A 21,055-nucleotide genomic window follows, 5' to 3' on the forward strand; every position below is an offset into this window, starting at 1 on the left:
GGCTAAAGCAAAGTGCTTGTTGTAATCGCTTAATAACACTGGGCTCTTTAATGTCTTGTAAAAACAACCGGAAGTGGGCAGCAATACGCCTTTGAAGCGTCGAGTCTGCTCAAACCATAGAAGAAGAAAAAGGAGTTCACACGAAGAAGAAAACAGTTGAGCCTCGTGAAGCGGGAATTGACAGCTCGCTGCCATGGATTGGTAAATAACATTTTTATTAACCTTTACACTTAACTAAGTTTTTAATACATATCTGTGCAGTAATATGTACTAACTATGTTTTATAATCGAGCATCTTTACCATGAGGTTAATATGAGTTAGCAGGAGCTAACGAAGCTAACTCTGTTTACTATCTGTGCTTATGCTAAACCGTTAGCTCAAGTACCCGGTTTGTCTCCTATTTAACGTTACATCGTCAGTATTTGTAGGTTAATATGAGGGTGAGACTACGTTATTATAACAAAATACAACAGGTGCTAATTAATTAAAATCAAAATAATTAACTTAACTCGTTAGAGAAAGTACTTTCTGTATGAGCTGTAGAGCTCTGCAGTGGCAGCAGCTCATTCAACTTTTCGCTTGTCAGTCAGGAAAGCTCAACATAAACATATTGTCTTCTTTTTTTACTGAATAATCTTTTTTATTACCTAAAATCAGTCAATTCCGTACTCAAAACTAAGGAAGTCCTTCTACCTATCCATAATCAAAGCTTGTATTGATCTTATCCTTCAGTGATCTGCAATCTCCGGTGGTCCGAGATGATGAGGTGACAGTCGCTGCCCGCAGGAGGAGGAGCAAAAAAGCAGCCTGTATCCTTCAGCAAGGAGAATACTTGCACCTATGTTTCTTTCACTTCCTATTATTGAGTAATGATGCCAGAACTATCAGTGTTGTTGCTTTCCTGACTGTTGTTCTCAGTCCCTTCCCCTGGTATTGGCAGTCCCATCATGTCCACAGTGACACCATCCCGCCCCCGGCTGAGGAACACTCCAGCTTCACTGTACAGACAGGCTGGTATGACACATACCACAGCAGCTCATCATCTGGTGCCCAGTTCCTCCATGTTAAGTGCTCATCTCTTGTCTCTCTGTCTCAGTAACTCCCAGGGTCCCAGATGTTTCTTCCATTTTGGCTCCAGGAGGTCGAACACCTCGATACACACACACACCCAGAGTGGCATTCAGCAGCATTGTGAGAGACATACATTCTCTGGAAATATTTAGAAATGAACGTTTAAAGAAGGTTGATCATCATTATGTTTTTTTATGTTTCCAGAATTTGGACGACAGTGATTGGACCAACAGCATGTACCCCTCTCCTGTGTCTGGACTGGAGAACACCAGCTTCTTCACAGATGACATCACTAACCTGAGCTCAGCCCTGCTAAAGGAGGATGATCCAGGCGAGGCTGGTAAGTGATCACATCACAATAAACCAATCTGATGTTTGTTGGTGGTTCATGATAGTGCACCAGTTCACACAGTTTTTTTTCTCACTTTTTAGCGGCTGCCAGTCTTTTCCCAGAGTTTCTAAGTTCCTTTCTGAAACACGCTTCCTCTGATGTGTTTGAGCTGCTGGAGGATTACCAGAATCTCTGTCAGGACAAGGTAAGTTTTGATCTGCTGCTGGAAAACGACCTCTTGACACACAGTTTTCACAACTATGTGATCAGCTGATGTTTTTTCTCTCCATTACTTGATTCCAGATGGACGTGCTTCAGTCTGTGGTCCTTAGAGCGGGTCAGAACAGCAAAGCAGCAGGAGTCCGCTGGCTGGTGCAGCAGGAGAACTGCACCTGGAGACTGATCACCTCGCTCTACAGGTAAAAGTCTGACTGAAGGCCTACCTGTGTGTCCAGCTGTGTATGTGTTTATGTTAACTTGTGGCGTTTCTGCAGGGATCGGGTCCAGCTGGCAATGGAAGATGACCTGATGACAGATATGGTGGTGAGTGGCAGATACAAACATTTTTTCTTGAAGTTGATATCTTTTTTTTTTCTTATCTTTTAAAAACTGAGTGTCATCTTGTCTTTTTAGGTTCCCAGTAAGAGTGAGAAGATTGTGGTGGACCAGCTTTTCCAGCGGGATGCTGTTATTCGACAGAGTCAGGTCTGAAACGCAGTCTGAGTGAGATTCTTTTTGTTTTCGTTGTTGTTGCTTGTTTTTAATTTCCTGGTCTCTGTGTCGCAGCTGGTTGTTGATTGGCTGGAAAGCATCTCTAAGGACCAGATCGTGGATTTTTCAGACAACATTGAATACTACGCCAAAAGTGTCTGCTGGTGAGTTCCTAAACACATCAGTGTGATGTTAGATGTGCTAACAGCTGCACAGTGGTCTCATGTTTGTGTTAATGTGTGTGTTTTAGGGAGAACACCCTCCACGCGCTGAAGCTGAGGAGGAAGACTGGCACAGCTCTCACTATCCCCCTGGTCACTGAGCTGGTGAGACATACAACCATGAGAATAAACACACTGTGCTCTAGAAGAATGTAGTATTAAGTGCATGTGTTTATGTGTGTGTGTTCAGGACCCTGATGCTCCTCTCAGGCAGCAGCGCCCACTGGCCGACCTGGACCGAGAGGATGACGCTCGGCTGCTCAAAAATCTTTTCACACTGATCAGAGCGGGGATGACCGAGGAGGTATTTAAAGGACCAGCATACCTCCACTTTTGCTTAGGTTTCACAACTACCTGTGCGTGTGTGTGTGTGTGTGTGTGTGTGTGTGTGTGTGTGTGTGTGTGTGTGTGTGTGTGTGAGGTGTCAAAACTCAAGATGTTTGTGTGTGTATGTGCAGGCTCAGAGGCTGTGTAAGCGCTGCGGTCAGGCTTGGAGAGCAGCAACTCTGGAGGGTTGGAAACTCTACCATGATCCTAACATGAACTCAGGTAACCTCTTACCTCCATGTGACCAGAAATCTTTTGTTGCAGCCTCTATATTTCTATTTATTGTGGAAGATGCAGTGTTTTGGTGATTTAAGTCCAGGAGTGATGTCCTTGTGTTTTAAAGTTCACCTAAAAATGTTAATATAAAGATTAATTCAGGCGCTCTGCTTGGTTTTTCACAAACATTTCTCACAGTGTAAAGGATGAATCTCGAGAAGCAGGACATGGCTTTAGAAGTCTGCTGAGGAAGAGACAGCAGTATTTACAACATGAAGAACAAAGCAGAATAGTTTCACACTAAAACACAGTTTTTGTGTTAATATCAAAAAGTTGCTTTCTGTTTTATGCTTGTGAAGCCTATCTATGCTGCAAAAAACTGAAATCTTATCAAGTGTTTTTGTCTTATTTTCAGTAAGAAATGTCTTTTTAGACTTAATCTGGGCCACATTCACCTGACCAGTTCAGAAAAATGTATTATTTCAAGTTATTTAAAGACAAAAATGAAGTCTGGATTGCTTGTAACAAGTTAAAAAAAAATCTGCCAATGGAACACGGAAAAAGTTACTTGTATAAAGACATTATTCTAGTTTCAAGCAAAATTTTTGGACAATTTTTTCTTGTTCCATCTGCCGATTTTTTTACTTGTTACAGGCAGTTTAGACCTCATTTTTGTCTTAAAACATCTAGAAACAATACATTTTTCTGGACTGATAGCAGCCCTCTTTGGATGATCATCTCTTTCTTTACTCTCTGCAGGCAGTTTAGAGCTGCAGCCTGTTGAAGGAAACCCTCAGAGAGGGATCTGGAAGGCCTGCTGCTGGAGAATGGCAGAGGAGGTAAAACGGAAACACATAAAACTGAAATCTTCAACAACAATTCAAAAAGAAAAAAATTCCTCTGTTTGTTTTATTTTATTTTTTTAGAGCTGGCTTGAGCACAAATAAAAACACTCCAACTTTAATGTGCTTGTTTCTAGGAGCAGTTACACAGATATGAGAGAGCCATCTATGCCAGCCTGAGCGGAAACCTCAAACCGGTAATGGGAGTTTTCAGTCACATCTGCGCAAAAAAAAGAAGCACAGAGCACTGACTGAGTGTGTGTGTTTCTGTGTTTCAGCTCCTGGCAGTGTGTGAATCATGGGAGGACTGTGTATGGGCGCACTTCAGAGTGATGGTCGACTCCCTGGTGGAAAAAGAACTGATGTCTTCGGGTATGGCTCATCAGGAAGTGGAGACGCTGCCACGAGAATACCTGGAGGCCAAGTAAGACACAACTGAAGTCCTGAACTTTCAGGCTTGATGTTCTCTTAGACTCCAACTCCAGTCTCACTGAAAATGTTTTTGTTGTTGCCCCAATTTACTGTTCTCTATCTCTTCAGCTGGACCATGGAGAAGGTCTTTGAGGAGCTTCAGGCCTCAGAATCAAAGGTGAAAAATCTCATTCTTGCTGAATTTGGTTGGTTGGTTTGGTTAATACTTACATCACATCACAGAACTCACACTAAAGCTTCATTCTGTATTTGTGTGTCCATGCAGAGGGTGTTGGAAGAGACAAAAGAGCACTACCACGTTATCCAGAAGTTTGTCATCCTGGGAGACCTGGATGGTAAGCCCCTCCTTCTCCTTTCCTCCAACCTCTGACCCCTCAAGAGGATCATTATTTCTTAAACTGTGATATTTAACACTATCCACAGCACCCATCCTTGAACTTTTCACTTTCTCTTTGTCTCTCTCAGGTCTGCTTGATGAGTTTGCTGATTGGCTGACAGCTTCTAAGCCCCTCCCCTCTCACCTCCTGCGTTTCATGACTCACCTGTTGTTGTTTTTCCGCTCTCTGGGCCTGGCACTGAAAGTAAGTACGCTAAGTTAGTCAAGCAAATTGAGATGAAAAGGAATAAGAGTGGCTCATTGACAGGACCCTGTTTCTCTCTGCTTCTTCCCCCAAGGAGGAGGTGTGTGTGGATGTACTGAAGGCGTACGTCTCCCTCCTGATTCGGGATCAGCAGATCAACCTTGTGGCAAACTACGTCAGCCAGCTTCCATCTGAGCTCGCCACCACCCAGTACGCAGCTTTCCTGGAGACCGTCGAGCAGCCAGAGCTCCGCCTTCCCTGCCTGCAGCTCGCCACAGATGCTGGTAAGACAACTCACCCAGGTGCTTTCTGGTCAAGAGGTTTTAAGACATTTCCTATCCCTCTTCAGCTGTCCTGATAAATAAAAGCTGAATCTTCCCTAAAAGACACTCTGGTTAGTCATTCAGCAAACTAAGAGGAGTGTTTTTTTCTGTTTTATAGGTCTGGATGTTGCTGCGATTACAAAGCTAGTGGTGGAGACAGTGAGGGAGAGAGATGAAGCTGAGTTTACTCACCACAGCCAAACGTTGGAGACGGCGACTTCAAAGGTACAGACTAATACACACATATGTTCACTTTAACACACCAGCTAACAGAAAAGAGTGGGGTTTGGATAATTGTCATATAGATTGTTAAACTCTGAAGTTACTGTGATTTTGTGTCCTGACAGGAGGATCTAAAGAAAATCGATGTCATTGATTGGCTGCTGTTTGACCCCGCCCATCGAGCCGAGGCCCTGAAACAGTCAAACGCCATCATGAGGAAGTTTCTGGGTACTTCTCATCTTTTGTATCTTTTTATCACAACTGTATTATTCAACTTCAAGTGTTTTTGTAGCTTATGAGGGCCTGATCTACTTAAAGCTATGGTCTACGATCTGAAACCCAGTTTGGCTGATGAGACATATTTCGAAAACACAACCTCACTCACCCCTCCCCTTTCGTGATCCAAGATCCCGCCCCCCAGCTCGTTACGCCCTTCTTCGCCTCCTAACAAGAAGCGGCCAGCAGAAAATGTAACAAACAAGGCAGTCATCCTCCTTGTAACACACAGTGGTAGCTTTTTCACTTGGACCGGCGCGATCAAAACCATGAATTAGCCGGCGAAGCAGGTCTGGCGTTGCCACTGCCAGCTGATCAGAGCAGAGCCGACTGTGGGCGAGGCTTTACCTTTCTCGGCGTGTCTTCACCAGCTCAGTTTACAATGCAGAAGATGTGTAGCTAACTTATGCTAAAATCTATTGACAGACCCGACCCGTTCCGACCAGCAGCGTTCAGTCATTAGCCAGTACAGGCTCAGATTAACCAGTTATTCAGCTGACATCTCCCACTGTGGTTAACAAAGTCATTACCTGTTCAACCTAAACTCAGCTGTCTCTGCGTCAGTCTTCAGTCCCAACTCCCTCTGCAGCTTTTTCCACCAGTCGTACATTTCTCCAATATTCGGTCTCTGTTGGCACCTGTATCGCTCATAATTCTTCCTTCTTCAGCCTTTTCCTTGAAACTTTTTCATTTTCTTCCCTTCCCTGTGGAGGGTAACAGTAACAGCTTCCTGGTTTCGCTCTTCTCTGGCTCCATGACGCTTCCGTAGCTGAGCAGCTAGCTGACGTGAGAGGGGTAGTGGGGAAGGATGAGGTGGGACCATGGGAGACGGATTCGATGGACTCACATACCAAGCCGAACCAATTGGTCAGCTAGTCTGCAGCTTTGCAGCGGAAATACTGAATGGATTTTTTTCGTTCTTTTTGGTTTTTATATTGTGTAGATTGGACCATAGGACCATAACAGCCCTATAAACTGTGTTATTAAGATGTACAAAGCTTTTGCAACATGTGCAATTTTTTAGTTTATTTTAGTTTATTTGGGACCTTAGTAGATCAGGCTCTTAGTGACTCGAAGGCCTGACAGATGATGGTCCCTTGATTTCTGTCGCTTTCTGTGCCTCCCAGCTCTGCAGAAACATGATGCAGCAAAAGCTGTATTCTCTAAAGTTCCTGAGGACTCCATGAAGGAGATTTACAGCCAGTGGTCAGGCGTCGATCAGACCACGCCTCCACCTGCTGAGGACGAGAACGCCATCAGAGAACACCTGTGCATCAGAGCCTACCTGGTATGTGATCTTGTCTGTTCCCCTGTGATGCTGTAATGGAAGGAACGTCATTACAGCTTAATCACCACTGCATCAGCATCTACAGTCTTATGTTCTAGATTTTATGGTTATTCCATGCTATTCGAGCACATTCAGCTCTAGATCAGCTGCATAACTTCAGGGTAATCTGTGGAGATGAATACAGTTTTTTGATCTGGATGTGTCCTCACTTTATGCAGGAAGCCCACGAGGCGTTCACGGAGTGGTTCAGCCACAGCAGCTCTGCACCCCAGAAACCAGCCCCAGCGCCTGAGGCCAAATTCACTGAGAGGGTGGCCAATGAGATGAGAGAGAAGGAGTATCAGGTGAAGACACACAGATTTCAATCTACAGTTTCATTGAATTATGCACAGCAGTATTAATATAATAAATGTCCTGCGTCAGGCCTCTTTGTCTGCGTGGTCAAGTCGACTGGAAGCTCTGACTGAAGACGTGAAGGAGAGGATCTACAACGTGCTGCTGTTTGTGGACGGAGGATGGATGATCGACAATAGACAGGTAACTTTTTGAATTTGTGTTCACTTTGCTGCAGAGAAAACTAAAACAAGTGTGAAGCTCAGGGGGCTTCATTTAAAAAACAGGCGGTAAAGTTAGACTTCACTAGTGATTTTCTCACGTTTGAAAAAAGGAGGATGCTAAAAGATAGATACAGAAAGAAACTTCAAATGAGTGTCAAAGGAAGAGGTGTAAGAGTCTTCTTGTGTACAATACGCATGAAATACATTTGTGTGGAGCAGATAAAGTTGTTCTAATTGACTTTGTATTAATACTTTGTTTGCTTTTGCTTGTAGGACTCAGAGCAGGATTCTGAGCGCAGCCACCAGATGGCAGCATTACGATCTCTGTGCCTTCCACGCCTCAGCTTCTTGCTGCTCAGCGTGCTGCAAAACTCCACCAGACACCAGGAGGCGCTACGACTCGCCGACATCATCTCGTCTGACCAGCACCGCCTTTACCAGGTAACAAAAAACTAAGCTGGGGCATCTCTGATATGATCTTTAGACCTATATATGTTCATAACTTGTCATAGAGCAGACAGAGTCAAACACCAAAAGTTGTGGCCAACAAGAAAAAGAGTAAAAGGAATTTGCAGCTTCTCCAAGTAGATACTGATCTATAAAGGAAAATTTGTTGCGCTCTTAATCTGTAGTTTGATATCTTATCTTTTTTATTTCTTTGGTTTGTTTGCTTCTCTCTCCACAAATTCAGGTTTTCTCGAAAGAGGAGCTCAGGAGGTTTCTGCAGAAGTTGAGGGAGTCTTCGCTTGCTCTTTTGGACCAAGGACTTGACCCCTTGGGCTATGAGTTACAGCCTTGAGCACAAGAATAAATACACACAATTTATTGTTTATTTGGTTTGATATTGTCTTTTTTTGCTCAATAAAAACATTTGCTCTTGTACTGGTTTGGTGTACATTGATTTCATTTTGATCCACACGATAGAAGCACTTTGATTGCCACCACTATCTGCCCATGATGAGGTTCTGCTTTTGACATTATATAATATAAATTACTATAATGAAATATATCATCTTCCATGGCCCCTTAATAGACGTAAGAGGTGTTTTTTGTTTGTTTTACTTGTTTATTTTAACAATGTTCATCATTAAGTTGTTTTTATTTAAGTTAACGGGTTGAGTATAACAAAAACACCATGGGTTGAGATGATGTTATTAAAAATATATATTCTATTCATATCTTTAACTACAGGTGTACTGTGCAATGGTTCTTAAATAGAATTTTAGCTGTGTAGACAAATTTTATGCAATGAAATTAACTTGTAAATTTTTAATGACTAATTTGTACATCTATTCAGTATAAATATGAAAGGAAAGCAGCCACAAATTGATCACTTAATAGTGCACTTAATGTTATTGGAATATAGAAAATCTAGACACACAATTATTTGCGTTGTTAGCAAAAATCTGTGAAGTTTTCTCTGTTTTAACTTTCTGTTGGTTTCTTTAGTTTACTCTTTTTACCATGTTTGAAATTGCCAATTTTAGTTACATATGATAGTCCAAGGGGAGAATTTTTAGCTGTTGCCAAGTTTTTCCGAGAACTGGATAAAATAGAGAAACTGGGACTGAGTGGGTGTAGTGTCAGTGTTTGGGCGGCAGGTGCGCCACACTAGCGTACGAGGCAACAACCGTAAACAGACCGTTAGTGTTCCGATTCCGAACCGGTTCTGACCACAGGGGAAACTGGATAATATTTTTAATCAAAAATAACCGCACAGGTAGGAAAACACTGTTTTTATATCCTGCGCTAAAATGTTGTTAGCTACAAATAACTCAAACACGTTGGCAGGTGGTTAGCAACATGGTGGTAGGCCGCAGAGCCTCGTGTTTTCTTTAGTGAGGAGACGGGGAACGTGGAGCACTGAAACGGCTGTGTTCTCCTTCTTCCAAGATTATTCAAACCAAAAACAGTACTCAGTGCAATTAAATTCAAAGTGTGACAGCGTTACATTTTACCCAAATGGCTATTATTTGTTGATATAACCCCATTTTAATCAAATTGCCTTTGGTGAAATAGCCGAGCTAACAATTTAAGTCAAATGTTGCGTTTTTGTTAAAGTTAGCCACTCAAACGTATAAAAATCTCGATTGTTGTGCTGTTAAGTGTATTTTAAGTGACAATAACGCCTAAAGTTGACTTGAATTGTGTTTTTTTATTGTCTTAAACTGAAAGACGGTGCTGTGTTTTTAGCCTAGCAACTGTCTCATATCAGAAGTCTGTAAAAGCTATTTCAGGTTGCTAACTTGCTGTGTTTTTCTTATTACACATGCTGATGTTTTTAGGATAAAATCAGGTTTTACGTGAAGCTCTCGTTTGTAGAGGTATAACCTTGTGATACTTGAAAGAACAGACAAAGTTGAACTTAATTATCAGAGGAAGTAAGAGTTTTTTAAGGGAATCTTAATAAAAGTCTTGCTCATTTTTAAGTCCTTCGACTGTTTGAATTGTAGTTTTTATCGTTGAATCCACAATTGATGTGTAATATATAGGTCCTGAAAGGGTGAAAGGATATTGCTTTCCCTTAATCCAGGCGTGATTGAAACAGAAACTTAGAAACAGACAGCGAAGGGGAGAGAGGGAGATCAGAGCGGGACAAGTCCGGGCATATTTTCACTACGTGTGTTGTAATAGTGACTGCACAGAGTGAGCAACAGCTGACTCACTTTGTATCAGCTGTGTGTGTACTACAACTCACGTTTTATGTTCAGACACATAGAAATGTGCCCAGGCATATTCACTCTGGAGGAACAAATTAAACATTTTTCAGGGGGGGCGTGCAGTTTTTTGTTTACATGCTTTATTTTTGCTGTGTCACTGTGAATCTAAAAACAAAAGTCAGTTTAAGGTCAAGTTTTGACCGTTGATTGACCCAAACCAGGGGTCTGCAACCTTTACTTTCATAGGAGCCTATTTGTCTCAGCTCAAGTCATTCCAGAGCCACAAAATCTACTTTATCCTCACTATAAAGACTATAAAGTGGATAAAATTCTGAAAATAATCAAAACAAAGTGAAAAAGTTTCTCAATAAAAAGTTTTTGTAATATATGAAATTGAACATGTGATGTCTTAATTTTTTATTGGTAATGAATTTGTAAAAATTTGAATCATTTGCTGAAATTGAAAAAATTGCAAACACTTCAAAATATTGTTTAATTGAAAAAAGCAAAAATAAAAAAAGTAAGCAAAAACTTGGAAAAAAAATATTTGCAAAAAAATATATTTTTTGAAATTGTGATATATTTACAAAAATTAAAACATTGAAATTCAATTAATTTCTCGAAATTTCAAACCTTTTTGATTTTTCAAACATTTTTGGAAAAAATACTCAAATTCCAAAACATGTTAATAAGATCGCTCAACTTTTATTTTGTTGTTGTCGTTTTTGTTTGCTTATGTCTTTCCACTTATGAAGCATGTTCATCGATAAAGATAAAACTCTTTATTTCAATTATATTTATTAAAGCTACGAGGAGCCACTGCAAAGGAGTCAAAGGGCCACATGAAGCTCCAGAGCCGCAGGTTGAAGACCCCTGACCCAAACATACCAGTCTAAAAATAGACAGTATGATTAACTATAAAAATGTACTGCAAGACTCCAAGATTTTTTCCCCCTCATTTTTATTTTCATAATTTCATAATTGTTTAACAACCAAAGACTCACAGGGTAACTAACTTAAACTGTTTGGTACTTGATATATTGCCCCAGATAATGATAACTTTTCTGCACTAAAACAATATTGTAACCAAGCATTCATTTAAGCCATGATTAATTAGTTGTTTTATAACCCATCAGACAGTTTAACAAGTGTACTTTGATCCATGGGGGGCAACATCCAGGTCAGGTTACTCAGCTGTCAGTGAACTCATCTGTCGTAGAAGTGACTGACAGGGCCTCCCGGCCACATCAGGGACGGTTAAGGTTAAACACTAAAAACTGTGGCAAAGTGAAGTCAAAACACTTGTTTTTCATCTTGAAAACTAATGTCTACTGTAATGGGATCCATTTAATACGTGATCTGTATCGTCTCCTGTAGTTTGACTATGTTAAACATTTTTAAAAACTTCTAACGACTAATTTGCAGGTTATGTGAATATTAAAACTATTCATCTGAAGGCTGTTAGTGATTCTCACCTTGGTGGAACTACTTGAAAGATTGGAGAAACTAGTTTTTACCATGACACGCCTCGTTCATGAAAGAATCAGATTAGATTGGATTAGGTGTATCTGATTGTCTCTGAAGTTACATTTGCCTGAGGCTGTGGTGGAAAAGAAACTTTTAGTTCAGAACAGCTTGTTGCAAAATAAAAGGGTCAACATATCAGACTTAAAATCATAAACACAAGTCAACTACAGCCGTATTCAGTTGTAAATGAATAAAGTTATATTTTGCAGAAGAAAACAAATATAATTTATTTAAATTTAAAAAAATCAGTATACTTATTTTTCTAGTATTTGTATTCTCCCAGAATATATTCAATTTATTTGTTTTCATTTATTTATTTATTTGTTTATTTTTTATATTTTATTTATTTATTTTTATTTAGTAATTTATTTATTTTTATTTATTTGTTTATTTATTTTCTTGCTTTTTGGGAGGTGGGACTTCGTTAAATTTATGGGCTGTCCAAATGCGTCTTTGGAAAACCGTGTGATTTAGGATTACTCTCCCCCTGCTTCTCCTTTCCCCTGGGAGTCCGGTCCTGCAGTGAAAATATCCCCAGCTCATACTCCTCCCTCTGTCCACTCTTGGTTAGTTAGTCACCCCTGGTTAGTTGTCACCATGGTGGTGTAATTCTTACAGAACTAGTCATCCTGGACTAGTCTCGGCATGTCTGTGTGATTCAATCAGCTGCTACTGTCAGAATGAACACAAACATACTCAAACGCTCTGCTGCTGACTCAGCCCAGGCTGGCCCTGTTAGGCCCTGATAGGCCCCAGCAAGGCTAACCAGGGCCATTTAGGCTGGTCTAGTCCTGACATGTCTGAGCAGCTCTATAAGAGGCTGCAGCTTCCCTCTGCTGCTCTCTGAATGCACTTTATCTGCTTTTTCTTGCACAGGATGGATTGCTGAGACAGTTTACTCCAGAAAATATATATTTTTATACAGGTAAGAAGCTTTTTATTTTTCTGTTAGATAGACCCAAAACACCATTTACATAATTAAACAACTTTTCTTTATTTAAAATGATTCAAAAACAGACGAATAACTCTTATAACTGTGTTAAAAAACTGTTAAATAATGATTCTTGATCAGGCTACAGTAAAATCTACTTAATATGTGGTTGAGGTCAGAAATGTCACCATTTTTGTTGGATTTCAGCCAAAATGTGTTGTATTACGTCTCATATTGGAAGAACATTGTGAATTAGCAAAACTTTGTCTTCTTAACTTTTGTGATATGTTTCTGATTCTGCAAATTACTGCACACTAACACAACTGTCCTTTTTGCAACTCTGCATGGAAATATTAATAATTAAATGTAAAAAAAATCACATTTGAAGCTCCTGCACGTATATTTTATAGGCTAGACTTTTGGTGTTTATTATTTATTTCTGGACATATAGAACAAGGGTTAATTTTCTCCTTACTGCTGCAGCTAAATTAAAGGTAGGATGACGTGCTTTCACTTGACTCTAGCAAACCAGCGTGTCAATCACTCCGACAGGGTCTGACATCTTGATGCTGCAGATATTTTCTTCTGCACTTGTCGTAAAAGTTGAATTTAAATCCAGAAAAATTTGAATAGAGATTTATGAGGAGCTTGTAACCCAACACTTGAGAACATTTTGTCCGGAAGGGCCGTGCAGGAGGACAATGCACGTTCTCATGTGTTGAAATGTCGTTTGTCAAATTTGTTCTGGGTGTATTGCATGAAAAAGCTCGTCAGAGGCTGTGGGGGTGTTGGTCAGCTGTCTTTACTGACACAAGTAGAGGGTTTTAAGAACACTGTGTGACTGTTTCTTGACCAAAAGCCACAAAAGGAAATTACATGTTCGAGGGCATGTTGCATTTTTCCAGAAATGTCTGGATGCTTCACAGTCCTTGAATATTTCATCTCACAGACAAAATAAACTGATAATGGTGAAGATGATTCTCACAGTGAAGATTTTGGAAAGCATCACTTTCTGCTGCACTGTCCTCAGCGATCAGGGATGGTTTATGAGTTTTTAAGTTAATGTCTGGTCTTTAAGTTCTGGGGTGTCTTGTGACTTTCACCAGAGTAGTGTCCAGCAGCAATATAGAGCCATCCCAGCAATAAAACTCAGGACACAGTTTGAAGTGGTGAAACATTTAGCTGCTACAGTGGAAAATTCATTTCATGGGTTTTCTTTTTATAGTCACACGTCTGACTTCAGTGTTGCTTTGTGTACACTGGTTGTTTAAACAGGCAACTGTTAGCTGTTACTTGGTGTACCCAGTGAGCCAATAATAAGTTGAAATGTTCATTGGTCAAAAAAAAAAAAAGTTGTTTTGTTTGGTGTTTTTGAGTCATTTGGAAATATAGTCCCATAAAGCTAGACTCTCATTTGAAGTGATAGACATTTTGTTTATATTTACTTTACTTTGTTTATTATTGGTTGAATTACTGAATCCATTTTGTGTTATGGTAAAAAAAAAGAAGGAAAAATTTAATCTAAGATGCATTGAAAAGTGATGTAATGACAGAATTTCATTTAAAAAATGTTAATTGGTCATGTTAATGTTGCAGCAGTACAGATAGCAAAGATATATGCTCACATTTTCAAGTCTAAAAGCCACCAAACCTCCACGTTAAGTGTCCAGATGTCTAGATCAGGGGTCTGCAACCTGTGGCTCTGGAGCCTCATGTGGCTCTTTGACTCTTTTGCAGTGGCTCCTTGTAGCTTTAAAAAGATATTATTGAAATTAAGAGTTTCTATTTTTCTTACTGAGTTACAGAGATTTTAATTCTGTGTGGATGGATTTGTTTAATCGCCAGAATACCAGCTTATTGTACCAGCTTCATGAGTGGCAAGATGTAAGCAAACAAACATAAAATAAAACATTACAATAAAAGTTAATTGATCTTATTCCCAGCAATAAAACTCCAGTTCTTTAGATATTATTTCAAGATTTTTTTAAATGTTTGAAAATGCAAAATTGTTTAAGAATTTTACAAATGTAATACATTTCAGTCTCATTTTATTTTTGCAAATTTTTGAAATTCAACATTTATTCAATTTTTTTTGCAAATATTGTAAATTTTAAATTTTTGGAAAAAATTGAAATGCCCTTTTAGTTTTGCTATTTTTTCATTTTCAAAATATTTTGAAATCTATGCAATTTTTTTGCAATTTTAGCAAATTTTTCAAATTTATTACAAATAAAAAACTAAGACATCACATGTACAATTTCATAAATTGAGAACACTTCTGTCCCATTTTCCTCAGGTCATGCAGCACAAAATCAATGCGACTGGAGCAAACTGCTTTTTGCTAGCACTCCTGTGATTATCCGTCACCTGACAGGCTGGTCAATTTAGAGATTATATTCCCATTGTTGGTAGATTGTTTGAAGTTAACAGTCAAACGTCTGGACCAGGCACATGAAGGAGTGATTGTGGAAATTAAACATGTTGCTAAAGGATTATTTCAAAAAGGCTCCCTTTGTTTCTTCTTTACTTTTTCTGTTTGGATTCAGGCTCAGATAGAAACACTGATGTAACCTATTTGTGTGTTTGTTTCCAGGAACCTTCAGCGTCACCATGTCAGCTGACGGGGAGCTCAACACCAGCGCTGCTGATGACAACAAACTGGTGAGAGCAGCTTCTAACTGGATTCAGTGCAGCCTGCTGTAAACACTGATGAACATGAAAACTGATTTAGAGACTGTTTCACTGATCATCTCTTTCTCTGTGTTCAGGTCAGACCAAAGGTAGAGCTTCAAACTTTGCTGCAGCTTGCTGGAGCCACTAAAGAGGTTTTCACCTTGAAGGAGGTACACTTTCAGGGCCTGTAATGACACAAATCGTGGGGAATTAATAGTCTGAACGTGTTACTTGGATATTTTAATTAGGGCTGTCATTTTAACACGTTAATTAGATTAATAAATTACACTGCAAATTAACATGTTATAAAAATTAACACAGATTAATCTGGATCCCAAACCCGCGGCGGGTTCAAAGACACACTTATTTTCAAATGTCTGGCATTTACAAACTGTTTGTCCTATTCAAAAGCTGTAAAAAAAAAAGAGGTGTTCTCGTCAGGACTGGGGGAAGCGAGAGTGATTTTTGTGACTGCCGTCCACATCTTGTTTATTCACACGTCATTTTTGAAATTCTGCAGAAAATCAACCGTTTGCTCTAGCTCAATTCTGTAAAAAACATATAATTCTACACTCTTTACTGCATTAAACAAGCCCCGAATGATCAATATTTGTCCTGTATTTAAATCTAAAGAATTCTTTGAAAATTTCCTTCCATCTTCCTGGTGTCATGTTTCAGCTTGGGGCTGCTCTGCACCAATCAGCAACAGTTTGTGTGTTCAGAGCATGTTAAACTGAAAAAACTTCACTCTTCTTTGATCCAAGACTTGAAAAAAGTGTTTTGTACATAGTTCCTCACAGTTTTTAGCCTTTAGCCCTGGTTCTTCTGACCTCATAGAAGTACAGAAGTTCATATTGCAGTGAAAATCGAGTCCACATTGAATAAAAATGTGAACAGAAGCAGGGGTACCTAAAAATGTGTTGTATATATTCCCACCTTTTTTTTTAATGTTTTTTAATGTCTTTTAATGTAATTTTAATGTCCTGGAATTCAAATTCTGTATTTTGGGACCTTAAGCAGATACGAGATTAAAATGTGATTAATTAGATTAATTAATTACAAATCCTGTAATTAATTAGATTAATTTTTTAAATCGCCTGACAGCACTAATTTTAATGCTTGATTCAACCTTTGAATGATCAAAACGAGTGATTAACACCTGCCTCCCACAGGTGATGTTCTACCTCGGTCAGTACATCATCCAGAAGCAGCTGTACGACCAGAAACAGCAGCACATTGTGCACTGCTCCCAGGATGCACTGGGGCAGGTGCTGGGAGTGGACAGCTTCTCTGTGAAAGAAACTCGGTGAGCATGACGAAGTCCTTTCTGTGACGGTAAAAGCTGAATCCATGTTATGTTTCTCTGTGTAACCGAATATTTCTGTTTCTCAGGGTTCTGTTTGCGATGATCACCAAGAACCTGGTCGCTGTGAAAAGCCAAGGTAAGAAAAATGTCCTTTATTTCACTTTGTCTTCTTCAGCTCATAACCTGCTCCCCTTTCTTTTCTTATTTATTTCAACCTGGTTGTGTTTTCCTCACTCTGTTTTCTAGCTTCCTCTTTTATTTTCCTGCTGCGATTCTGCCTGAACTGAACCATCTTTCTCTTTTTCCCTCTCTTTAGACTCACAACAAAGCTTGAGTGAATCACAGAGTAACAGTCAGACAGAAAGGGGGACAGAGGTAAGACCCATGTGCAGGTTTTCATTTCAGCGTTAAGCAGACAGAGCACACTCAAAGCTTTTATTTTTGACAGAAGTAGAATCCAGTTTCAAAAATGTAGTTTAAATAAAGAGACTTTGGGATATGGCGAGTAAAAAACACATCAAACAAAAACTATTTTTTCTTCCAGGAGGCAGATTCAAAAAGCCGCTCTTCATCACCTGTCAGGAGGAGACCACGGAGGAGAAGAAGGAGTCGCAGGAGCAGCGATCCAGGTGAGATTTCTCCTCTTTATCAACACTTAGAAATTCAAACTAATGATGTTTTTAGACTTACAGTCTGCTCCTCTCCTCTCCTTAGGCCCCTCGAACAGCTTACAAGGTGACGCTGAGGATGACTCAGAGGAAGATGAGGAAGACGGAGGAAGGAAAAGGATGCGGTCTGATAGCTACTCGCTGACCTTTGATGAGAGCCTGTCCTGGTGTGTGATTGGTGGACTGGGGAGTATAAGGGACAGACACAGCAGCCAATCATCAGATACGCACAGCTCGGTCAGTTCTACATAGAACAAAAAAGAATCTGTTCAAAACATCACAAACAATGTGAATCACTTTTCATATTTTCCTCAAATCATGCACTTCAGGTGTTAATGTGTACTCTGTGTGTGTGTTTAGTCTGTGAGGTCAGAGATCATGGTAGCCCCCTCAGACTCAGACTCTGACAGCGACAACTTCAGCGTGGAGTTCGAGGTGGAGTCTGTCGACTCTGACGACTACAACGAAGATGATGCTTCTCTGTCAGCGGACGATCAGGTAAGCACAGACATTAATCCCTCATGGGTGAATAAGTGCCTCTGACACACCTGCTCCATAACACAGCCCCCCCTCTCCTCTCTGTGTGCAGGTGTATGAGGTCACCATCTTTGAGGAGGAGGAAGAATCCTTCGACGAGGACACGGAGATCACTGAAGCTGTGAGTGTGACTACAAACACTCAAATACACCCACTCTTTTTTCTTCATGTAGTCTAATCCTGTTTGTGTGTGTGTGTGTGTGTGTTCTCAGGATTATTGGCGGTGTGTGGAGTGTGAGGAGCTCAATCCCCCTCTGCCCAGACACTGTCTCCGCTGCTGGACTCTGCAGCAAGACTGGCTGCCGAAGGACTCCTCAAAGTCTGCCTGCTCCAGTCCTAAAGCCTTCCCTCCAAAGCCAACCGACCAATCAGCCGCCAAAGATGCATCAGGTGTGTTAGCTTAGCTTTAAGACACAAAGGTCCACAGTAGCCACGTTTACATGCAGACTTTTTTCTCATTCGGATTACACTCATTCTGATCAAAGCTCTCAGGCGAACTGTTTACATGTTAAGCGATCTGGTGTTTACATGTGCCACGGCATTCAATTGGAACAGCTATTTTATTTATTTTCATTTTTTATTTGAAAAACGGAAAGTTGTTGGGGTCATACCCACTTTCGCTACCATGCTGTTTAGCCTTATAGTAGCCAGCCTTCAGCGTTTTCCAGCGGTTCCTAATCTGTTCGACGTTACGGTCCACCCCTGCCTCGCTGAGTTTTTCGTGGACTTTTTTAAATAGTTCAGTATTTCTTGTTTTCCTACTGTGTAAGCGTGCGACAATATCAAGTTCTTTGAGAGTTTGTATTAAAAACAAACTTTCCGACGCGGACCAGTGCTGTGTGCTCTGTTTGGAAGCCGCCATGTTTCCATGTGAGTCAACGTCATACGTCACTGCTTGTTTACGTCAGGACAGAGCATGTGCAGACAGAACCCAGCCTGACAACTTTCCGATTCACCGTTTACGTGACAGGATTTTGCTTTTAGTCGGAATGGGAAAAGGAAAATTCTACCCCTGTGCATTGGAATGAAATTCCATTTGGATTCGGACTGTTTATTCCAAATGAGGTGTTTATATGGAGCATTTTCATTACGTTTGGGCTTCTAACTCGATTCTATTTGGCTCCATGTAAACGTGGCTAGTGTTATCAAGTTTGATTCTGAGCCGTTTCCCTGCATCAACCTTCCAGTCACACTAACTTCACCACCTCCTTTTCAGGATCTGATGCTGAGGATAATGAAGGAGTCGATGTCCCAGACGGAAAAAGAGCAAGAACTCCCCCCTTGTCGCGGTCCCAGTCTGACTCAGCCTGCTCCGCCACAAACTCCCAAGACCTCTTCTCCTCCCAGCCTTCCTCCTCCTTATTCTCCTCCCAGCAGAAGCTCTGGGGCTCAGACTCCCAGCCCTCTTCCTCCATCGACTCCCAGGAGACACTCCCATCTTCCCCCTCTGCACCTCCTCCTTCTCAACCTCCGCCTGCAGTTCCCGAGCTGGACCGGAGTGTCTCAGCAGAGTGGCGTCTCCCGGACTCCTGTCTGGACCCGTGTCTCATCTGTCAATCTCGGCCAAAGAACGGCTGCATCGTGCACGGACGGACCGGACACCTCATGTCCTGCTACGTGTGTGCGAGGAAGCTGAAGAAGAGGAACAAGCTGTGTCCGGTTTGCAGGCTGCCCATCCAGTCAGTCATCCTCACCTACATTAGCTGAGACATGCTCCAACTCCACCTCCTCTCACCTACCTCAGCTGAGACGCCAGTCTGTCCTCATCCTCACATATCTCTCCTTTACAGACCCACGACTTATGAAGGTCTCCTAGATTCTAACAAGCAGCTGTTCTAAACCAATCTCTGATCAGAATCCAGTTCACAGTTTAGTTCCTAACAGATAAAATGAACACGAAACACATGAAATAATTGCAAAATCTGAGAATTTCTTGCTTTAGTCAACAGGCACATACATCTTTGGACTCTTCTTTCTTTCTTTCTTAGAAGCTGGTGTGTTGGCATAAATCTATTTTTAACTTTTTCATGGCAGAGTTCATCTTGCAGGACTTTCACACTTTGCTGAGAAACTTAAGAGCTTTAAAATGTTTGAAAAAGCTTACAAAGATCCGAAAACAACTGATTATTTTCTCATTTCTAAAAAGACGCCACCGTACAGAGGTAGAGGAGGTTGTGCCACAGTCTGATGCAATAAAATGTGCTGTTGGTTTGGGTTTTGTTGTTTTACAATAACAAAAAATCAAAACATTGGTCCAATCTTAAAATGACACTTATATTTTTGCGTGATCCAATTATTTTTCGTGTCTTTACCTTTCACAGCTAAACTTACTCACACTTAAAGGAACAATCGGAAAAATATCCATGATTTTCATGAAGAAATTGGTTCTATATCTTTTTGATTTGATATCACCATCTGAATCTGGGTAAAAATACTTTGGATTGTCCCTTCAACAACATTCGGTAACGCTTGTTTTGGTAGTGTTCTATTTTATGGGTCTGATCATTTTATCTTCTATAAAGAAATTCTCAGTTAAAGAAAAACAAGAATTTTATTTAAAGTCCTAACATTATTCATCTCCTTAGAGAGTACAGTTTAACATGAGTAGAACAATTTTTTTGTAAAAATGAAATAGATTATATAAGAGTGATGGACCCATAAAATAAAGCCTTACTGTTTATTTCTTTATAGGTCTGTTATTTCCTCATCCTTCCATTCAAGAGTTTTCTTGGAAAGAAATGTGCAATTTAAGAGTTATTATTGTGAGAATGTAAGTTTATCTCAGAAGAAACAATTAAATGGATTAATTTATTATTCAAAGCTTTATTTTGCAAATATACTTTGACAAATTTACTTTCTTTCCAGGAAACTGAGAAGAATAGTTTAAGAAAATGAAAGGAAATTGCGGCCTATAAACTTCAGTGTTACTTGATGTCTTTGTAGAAGTATTTATTAAGTTTATTTAAGATGCTCCTGTTTATTTAACAGCCTTTTATATGAGCTCTTTGAATAATAAGATGAATATTTGACCTCTAATTTCTAATGTTTGTGTTGAGAATTTTCTGTGAACTGATTAAAAAGTGTGTAAAGATTTCGTCTCCTCTGTGTTTTTTCCTTACTTAGTGCAAAGACAACCTTCTCCCCACATGTCTATATTTACTCTAGCATTGGTAATCTTGTAAATAAACACCAGGAATCCTTTTCACCTTTGTGTGCAAGTATTTTTCTGACATTTTTCTTTGCACACAAGATAACAATATTGCACAGAACATTATAAAAAATGGCGAGGGGCAACGGGATCAAACCAGACTCCTAAAATCAATGGGAAAAACTCTATTGATTTTTGCTGACAGG

General features: G+C 40.1%; 2 protein-coding genes across 2 annotated transcripts; both read left to right on the plus strand.

Annotated features, from left to right (window-relative positions):
- Positions 1-75: 75 nt before the first annotated feature.
- On the plus strand, positions 76-8,244 carry nup107 (nucleoporin 107). The gene is made up of 27 exons (XM_074698839.1): positions 76-201; positions 734-810; positions 920-1,015; positions 1,098-1,192; positions 1,277-1,412; positions 1,505-1,608; positions 1,707-1,822; positions 1,898-1,946; positions 2,037-2,108; positions 2,190-2,278; positions 2,365-2,440; positions 2,526-2,639; positions 2,794-2,884; positions 3,638-3,717; positions 3,858-3,917; positions 3,999-4,144; positions 4,261-4,309; positions 4,418-4,487; positions 4,618-4,733; positions 4,828-5,017; positions 5,175-5,281; positions 5,404-5,506; positions 6,682-6,842; positions 7,061-7,186; positions 7,266-7,379; positions 7,673-7,840; positions 8,091-8,244. Exons 1-27 carry the CDS (start codon positions 194-196, stop codon positions 8,196-8,198), a joined length of 2,721 nt encoding a protein of 906 aa, XP_074554940.1. The 5' UTR covers positions 76-193; the 3' UTR covers positions 8,199-8,244.
- A 719-nt stretch (positions 8,245-8,963) lies between these two features.
- Positions 8,964-20,680, plus strand: mdm2 (MDM2 proto-oncogene). The gene is made up of 13 exons (XM_074698770.1): positions 8,964-9,119; positions 12,463-12,511; positions 15,111-15,178; positions 15,286-15,360; positions 16,363-16,496; positions 16,583-16,632; positions 16,813-16,871; positions 17,041-17,125; positions 17,211-17,401; positions 17,525-17,662; positions 17,754-17,822; positions 17,914-18,091; positions 18,918-20,680. The coding sequence occupies exons 3-13, from the start codon at positions 15,128-15,130 to the stop codon at positions 19,406-19,408; spliced, it is 1,521 nt and encodes a 506-aa protein (XP_074554871.1). The 5' UTR covers positions 8,964-9,119; positions 12,463-12,511; positions 15,111-15,127; the 3' UTR covers positions 19,409-20,680.
- Positions 20,681-21,055: the final 375 nt, after the last annotated feature.

Source organism: Halichoeres trimaculatus, unplaced genomic scaffold, assembly GCF_033239565.1.
Source record: "Halichoeres trimaculatus isolate MK-OKI-2021-1 unplaced genomic scaffold, fHalTri1.1 fHalTri1_scaffold_21, whole genome shotgun sequence".
In the NCBI taxonomy this organism is placed as follows: Eukaryota; Metazoa; Chordata; class Actinopteri; order Labriformes; family Labridae; genus Halichoeres; species Halichoeres trimaculatus.